This window comes from Belonocnema kinseyi, chromosome 4, assembly GCF_010883055.1.
Source record: "Belonocnema kinseyi isolate 2016_QV_RU_SX_M_011 chromosome 4, B_treatae_v1, whole genome shotgun sequence".
Taxonomy (NCBI): Eukaryota; Metazoa; Arthropoda; class Insecta; order Hymenoptera; family Cynipidae; genus Belonocnema; species Belonocnema kinseyi.
The window spans coordinates 82223488-82231778 of record NC_046660.1 but is presented as its reverse complement, the minus strand read 5'-3'; the positions used below and the strand labels follow the sequence as shown (position 1 = coordinate 82231778).

General features: G+C 30.8%; 1 protein-coding gene across 1 annotated transcript in view; it reads right to left on the bottom strand.

Annotated features, from left to right (window-relative positions):
* Positions 1-8291, bottom strand: part of LOC117171383 — a 370121-nt gene that overhangs the window by 348629 nt on the left and 13201 nt on the right. Inside the window, exon 2 of the mRNA XM_033358636.1 lies at positions 1714-1815. Coding sequence (XP_033214527.1) covers positions 1714-1756 — 43 coding nt within the window. The 5' untranslated portion in view covers positions 1757-1815. The remainder of the gene's footprint in view (positions 1-1713; positions 1816-8291) is intronic.

Here is an 8291-nt window from a genome sequence, read left to right as displayed (position 1 = left end):
TGTTTGGTATTGGATATTGTTGACAGATGACAATACGCCAATTAGCACAAATGGTAAGTTCCGACAGTGCCTACAAGTGTGCCTACTGGCCGCTAAATGGCCATACCGGTTTCATATGTATACACCTGGTATGAACGACCTTTTGTAGAAAACAACAAAAAATCAATCAAAGTAAACGCCGCGCGCTTACAAAAAAGGTTGTCGTAGCCTATTTAGACATTAATTAAGTTGTTCAAACCTCTTTCGCCCATACTGTCCCTCTCTTTACTTCACCGTTTACTCCACTCCGTTCCCCAATTTATTCATCCTCTACTTGCCCCTGCCCACTCTTTCCTAGCTGACACTTATTTTCCCCTACTCTTTATCACCAGCTCTCAATTCCCCTCCCCCTCCATCATGTCTAATCGTTTACCCTAGTTCCCTTTACTTTCTTTGACATCCTCTTATTTCCTTTCACTTCCCCTACTTTCATCACTTAATTTCTCCTCGCCTCTCTTAATTCCCTTTTTTCATTCCCTCACTCCACTTAATTCCCTTCTCCTCCTGTTCCCTCCTTTCCCTTCCCGAAATCATTTCCTATCACTACCCCTTCCCTCATTTCATATCATATCCCCTGCTTTCCCTCAGCTCATTTACCCTCATTTCCCCTCACTTATCCTACTTCCCCTCCCCGCGTGGAAAAATGTTCTGGCAGTCTGGTTACAGGTCTGACCCAGGTCTGCATTTATCTAAACTGCTTAGTCTGGAAGATCTGATGTGCCCTGATCTGGCATTATCTAGCCCATCGAGTCTGGAAGGTCTGACCTGGCCCAGACCTGGTGCTGATCAGCGATCCAAGAAAAAAACATTTTATTCAAAAAAATTACAGGGTGCATAAAATTATAAAAAATAAGAAATTCACACTATCAAATCACGATTTTTTTTCTTAAAACCTTTACAGTCTGATCTGGCTCAAGTTTAGCGCTGATCAGCTAGCCAAGAAGAAACAAACTCTAAGTTTGATCGGTAAATGTTTTTCAAAATACTTCGAAAAAGTTGCAGGGTGTCTTTAATGCAAATTTTTTAACTAAAGATGCTTATAGTGAAAAATGATTTTGTTCTAAGTCATTGCCAGATGATGTACCAAATTGCAGGAACAGTTACATATTGAATCTGACCTCTCTGATACACTGCTAGTATTTGTTGATCAAGTGTCACAAACTGTCAGCCAGCCAATAACTTTGCGGCTGACCAGCCCATAACTAGCGGCTGACCAGCCTACATCTAGCGGTAGACCAGTGGTTCTGGCCTCAGGCTAGGCAAAAAAGAAGGTTACACTTTAGGTCAGGCCCAGACCTTACTGTCTAGTCTGCGCCATGGCTGTAAACCTGGCCGTCTGGTCTGGGCCAGACCAGCGCCAGAACATATTTCCACACGGGTCGACTTCCTTCCTTGGGACTTATAAGAATTTCGGCCCGGGGCTAAGAAACCTTAAAAATTATAGAACCCATGGATTACTTTTTGAAATCATCATTTATCGATACAAATTTAGAAGTTCGTGGGGAGAAATTACAATAGGAATAGCTTGGTATTCTAGTGAAAGCTTTAACATGTAGTTGCAGGTCAAGTAAAATTTAACTAATATGCGCAAACACATTGAGGGGTTGTATATGCGAATACTATCTGTGAAAGCAGGCACTGCTTCGGATAAGAAAATAGTAAAGCTACACTTACCATCGCTGCGCTGCGCGATACCTCTCTTATCGCCCTTTCCCATATTTTCTTTCTCTCCAACGTCTACTCTTTAGTTTCAGACGTTCCTTCCTTCGCTGCCGCCTGCAAAACCAATCCAAGACGGTAGTCACCACGTTTCGTCGATACAAAATAAGAAAATGTAAAAACCAATATCAATCGCTCAAGATAGTTTGAAGTAACCAACATTCAAGTGAAACTTTTATCATTTTTTAAAGATATTTAAAACTGATGTATTTTCCATCAAAAACAATTTTCAGTCCTGAAAGACTTGTATTTTCAATATAAATATTAACGTCAGGTTCATTTAGATTTTTAGAGATTATCAATTAACATAATATACTTCAGGCAACACGATTACGTACAGGTAATATAATCTGCTGTACTAAATAAGAACATCATTAACTGAATTTATATTTGAACTGTGATATAGGCGTAATTATATTTTTCGTGAGGAGTCATCCATATACATTTGATTACACATTTATTGCAATTTTACTGACTCCCTCTCTCCTTTATGAGAAGCTGTGAAAAATAGCTTAGACACCTCCCTCCACGCCTATATAACGTTATTTTTTAAAATACTTTCCACTATTTTTTATTACATGGAATACCTGAATTATTATTCCTTTTCTACATAAGAAAACTTTAAATCTTCAAAAAGAAACTATTTTAAAAAAGTATTCAATACTTAATCATTTTCCATTAGCCAAATGAAATATTGAAGTGTCTTCAAATTAATGTCATAAGAACTTGAAGAATTTTCAATTGTAAACACTTAAAGTAGGAAGGTTCCAATATAAAATTCCAAATTATATAACTGTATAATAACATCTTGAACATTTAATAATTTTCAATTCTATACTATCAAATTGTAAATTTTTTTAAATTTAACTAGAAATTGTAGAACTTTGAATTAATTTTGTTATTGATTTTATTTATAGATTGCATAATTTCTTTAACTTGGAAAATGTACTATTGAATTCTTGCCTTTTTATCTTTAAAACAATCAAAATTTGAGAATTTGGATTTACATCATCTTCAATTCTCAAGAATATTTAGTTGAAACTATTCAAAGTTGAAGTGGTTTCCACTGTAATTGTTTAAAATTAAACTATATAAAAAAAACCTTCGAAACTACCTACGCTTAAAATTTAAATCTTGCAAATTGAATAATGTTTAATTCTATATTTTCCAAATTCAAAAATTTTCAATTGCAATTTTTCAGAATTATAGAACTTTGTATTGAAAATCTTTAAAATTAAAGAGTTATTAATTTTCAAATTTTACAATATAAAATTATGTAAGTCTTAGGCTTTCCAATGAAAAATTATTTAATTTTAATAATTAGTATCTGACACTTTTTCAATTTAGAAGATGTAGAATGCAAAGCTTTTGATCTTCAAAATTTAAGAATTTTGATTTAAATATCTTTAACATGAAAGAATTTTCAAGTGTAGCTGTTTAGAATTGAACTATTAAAAAAAAATTCAAAATTATATATTTTTTAATTATACACATTAAGAATTGAAAAATCTTCAATTTATAATTCAGGAATCACGTAGACAAATATGTGTTTTAAATTTAAAAAACCGTTCCTTTAACATAATTTGTTTTATTCGAACATAAATAACTTTAAAATTAATAAAATCGTTCGAATGAGAGACAATAATTTTTGATTTAAATAAATTTTATTTTAATCAAGAAATCTTTTCTTTAAATGTTTGTCTTTTAAGAAAATCTCATTATGATATAAAATTCTAAAATTCAAATTAACTTATCCGTTAATTTATTTGCTTCTTATTCCGGCAGGTATAAAATCTTATATTTGAATTAAAGAAATCTGTATACAGATTACTGAAAATCGATTAGAATTTAAAATAAATTAAATGTATGATTAAAATTTATATTTTATAGTACTTTATATTCAAGCAAATATTTTAATTTGATATATGGGTGCACAAAAAAAGAAATATGTCATAAGCGCGCTATTCGTGCTAGTTCGATTTTGATTGCTAGCACACATCTTCTATTGTTAAATATGTTTGATTTTTCTGAAAATAATTTAAAAGAGAAAACTCTGCACTTGCATGCAGATAAGAATAAAAAATTGTTTAAGAATATTCAAAAATAAGTTTGAGTGAATAGAAACTTAACAGTATTTTCGCCATTTTGTATCCGGAAATTTATTATTGAAATATAAAAATTATTGTATTTTTCTGAATCCATACTATATATTTGACCGATTACAAATGAAATCAGACAGCGTTGTGTAGCACCTCTCACCGATCAGTTTCAAATTGAAATATGTTGTTAAGTATGAAAAATAAGCGAACACAAATTTTTTTATTTCTCACTAAGTTCTGGCACAGCAACTTTCAAGTCTAGTAACTCTTAGGTTTCTAATGTTTATGATTTTTATGGTACTCTTAGGATAAACAGGCGCCCGTGGGCATTAATAACTGAGCATTATCCTTGTCGGTTTTCCCTCGGGATTTTCCACTTTGCCTCTTTCCGACTGCGATCGGAAACAAAGGGCTGCTTCCACGCAGGAACCGATACAGGCATCCGGAAATCTCCGAAGGCAACCGAATGCGGCTTCGTGCCAAATTTGCATGGCCAAGAGACATTGGGTCCGTGTCACTGTATAGCAGATTTTCATTATCTCTCCTCAAGAGAACCTCTCTCTCACAGCTGACCAATGCAGCTCGTTGCATCGAGTCAGCACACCGGTTTGAAAATGTAAACTTTTAGTGTAAATAGTCCTCCATTTGAAGTAATATAAATACAGTCCACTCGTCAAATAAACTTTTTATATTTTTCATTTTAAATTTGTACCGATTCTTTTATTAATTCTAAAAATTAGAATTGACACCCCACAATCGATCAAGCTTGTCTATGCATCTACTGTGTAAATGTTGACTTATACCTTGCGGGCCCTCAAAATTTTTTAGATATTAGTAACTCATAATTGAAAGATATTCATTCTGATGCTTTATTTGCGTTAATGTGTAATCTTGCTTTAGAATCATGTCATTTGCAAGAATGTACGTTGTGTCCCGGTGTCAGCCATGCTATATTGGCGATCCGAAAAATTACTAAGAGGATGCAAAAGTTAACTCACTGAATTGAAATTGATGAAACTCAAATTTCCTATAGCGCAGCTAGTCACTTTAAAAATCGTTTCTAAATACATGAAATGACCAATTTTAAACACAATATAAAAAAGCTGTTTTTGGGAACCGGACAAGGCAAAGTTCCTGTACATGCAATCGGAGGATTAGTTAAGCACTATGCGAACAATCACAAACTTCAAGAATCGATTGATGAAACAATACAAAATGCATCCGACTTTGTAGCAGAAGTTTAAACATACACGACTGCAAAAACTTTAATTTACTTGCCTAAAGAAGTTCAAAAGTTGAGGAAAAAATTTATTAGAGTGGGAAAAAATAAAGGAACTATCAGGAATTCAAAAAAGTCACGTGTGGAAGACTACGATAAAAAACAACGAAGTTAAAATATTTGTATCTCGAACAGCACAAACTCCACTAGTTGAAGTTAAAGAAACAGAAAAAAAGAATGCAAAAACTGTCAAATCTGCTGCAAAAACTACAAAATCTACTAAAAAGCTTCAAATACAAAACAAAGAAGGGGCAAAAAATAGACTTTAAAACCTTAAAACCCGTGGAAATAAAATTGATATTATTTAGTACTATTTGTGTAAAAATGTAAAAAATATGTTAAAAATTATTATTTTAAAGCTTTCCACATAAGAAACACGAATTAATAAAAAAAAAGAGTTTTAATTTGTTTACTCCTATGTAAATTATAAGTGGAAATTCTCGTATAGCGATCTTTTAATCAACTATCTCTGAAAAATTTTTCAGCAAAAAAAAAGTATGGCTTTTCGGAGAAAATAGCATTTGACATTTTTTCGATAAACAGCTATAACTATTTGAATTTTCATCTTTTTGAAAAAAACTAATCGCTTAAAGAAACAGCATTAAAATCCACGTGAAATGAGCGATAAATATATTTTTTTAATTGAAATTTTAATCAGGAATTTTATTTCATTTACGTTGATTAAATCCTTGAAGAAAGAGTCACTGAAATTTGTGAGATCTCTAACGGTGTAGTATGCTAAATTGAAATTTTGTCCTAGGGCATATATTTTTCTTCTGGAGAGAAAAGTACCGAAGTGCCCAAGTAACCGAAATAATTAAAATTAAATTTTAATTTGCCATATTTGGCCAGAGATAATTTTTTTGGATTTATTGGAAATAATTTTAAATTCTTTAGAATTCATAATAAATTCTTTGGTATTCTATAGAATCCAGCTGAAAAAGAAATTTAATGGCGATCAAATGTGACGGGAGAGAAAATTTGGCATTTTTTGCCAGAAGGCAATACTCTACCTTCATTAAATCGCATAATTATTCATTTCTTAAGAAGCAATATGAAAAAAATGCAGTGAAGAATAAAATTTGTTAATGAAACACAATTATTATATGTTTATATTTTTTCATAATCAATGTTTCTTAACTGGAAAGCTATATATTATTTGAAGAATCTGGAAAAATTTAGTGAGTTTATTTTTAAAAAAAGTGTTTTGTTTTGTAAAATAGCCTTAAGGAGAATAGATTTTTTTATTTAGAAAAAACATAGGATATCTTGGCAATTAATTAATTGGCAAAACATTAATTAAAATAATTACTAGAATGTTATTGAAGATTAATGTCGAATAGCAACAAATAAATATGAAGTTCAAAGAATTTCAACACATTTATCAAAAAGTATTGAATTAGAAAAAGGATTTATGAAAATATGTTTTAATGGTAAAATAATTGTATAATTTTTAGCAAACTTAGCAACTTTTAATATAAGAGCTAGTAATAATATTATTTTCTAATTTAAAAATGAAAGATTGATTATAATGCTGTTTGCATACTTTTTATTGAAAACAAAAATCCTGTATCGTTTTGAAATCCATTGGGTAAAGAAAAGTCGAGTACTCTAACGAATGACTCGTCTAAATACACATCGAAGCCTATTTCATCGTTGATAGTTCTCGAGGGACTTCGGTAGTAATCGAAACGTCAGAATACACCGCGATCCCCGTGTTTGTCGAACACTCCGCTATGTCAGGCCAATCAGAATTCCGAACGTAAAAAAAAATAACTTTTTCAACGTTTCACTCAATTGGCGTTATTTCATCCGTTCAATATCACGTTTTAGACTAAGGCACGCCATCCATCGACTCGTCCTACTGATCAGTAGTTCAACCAAGTCGATTTTCCGCTTTTCTAAAGATTTATTATTGGATATTGTTCAACTTCATTCCATTGAATTCAATGGTTCAAAGTAGTTACTTATTACATTATTTTTCAGCTTGACACTTTATCAAACTAGATCACTATTTGAAAACATTGTATATGATTTACAGAAGTTTTTTTATGATTTTAAGATGAATAGCTGCTGGAAGAAAAACGGAAAAATCTAGAATTTACAGGCTATTTAAATCAGTTCTTACTCGAATCATCCTGTCAATTTTACATTAGTCCCCGGATCTTTCTTCTTATATAACCATTTGATTGAGTTTGCACTTTTTGTGTTCTAGAAATTTTTTTAGTTTTCTTAATTAATTTTTTTAACTCGATTTCTAACTATATCATGTTTGATTTAAAATTTATCTTCTTTATTTCAAATTTCATTTATTTGTTTTAAGATTTCTGTATTATTTTGAAACTTTATCTTGTGTGGTAGAATGTTAATCTTCTTGATGACTAATTGATTTCACTGGTTGGAAATATAACTATCAGGCTGTAAATTCCTTTAAAAATTGAATTATTGTGTGAAAATTTATGTATCTTTCTTTAAAGAATATGTATGTCCCGAAAATCTCCAGAGCATTCTTATCGCTTTTCTTCAATGCCGATTGCGTATTTTGAAAAACTTGAAGATAGTGCAAAAGAATGTCTGATTTGTGTGTATAATAAGACTGGCAAAAATATAAGATTTACCAATGTAAAATAGTATTATTTAACCAAAGCCAGACATGTTCCGTAGAATTTAAATTTGTATTTGACATAATCAAAAGTATCTTTGTTGTCAAATGTCAATCAAAAGTTTTATTTTTGCAAACAGTTGAGAAATTATAATTGTTTCAATCATTTTATTGTACTTTTAACCAAAGTGAGGAATTTTGGATAAAAAAATTAATTATCTACAAGCAATTTATGAAGATTAGATATATTTAGACAAATAATATTACCACTAAGACATATTTTAATTTTTAATCAATAACAGTTGAATTAGACCTAGAGCAAAGAATTTTCAATAACATAGTGAAATTTTCAAGCAAATAAATTTAGTTTCAGCTGAAATAATGAATTTTAAACCAAAAAATTGAATTTTTGACAAAACTTTAACGAACACATTCTCATCACGTATCCCGTGCTTTCGCACTCGATTTTGCCAAAAATGCAAACTTTTCTACATTATTATATTATTTTATATAGCATATATATTATATATATATATATATATCACCCGCTGGA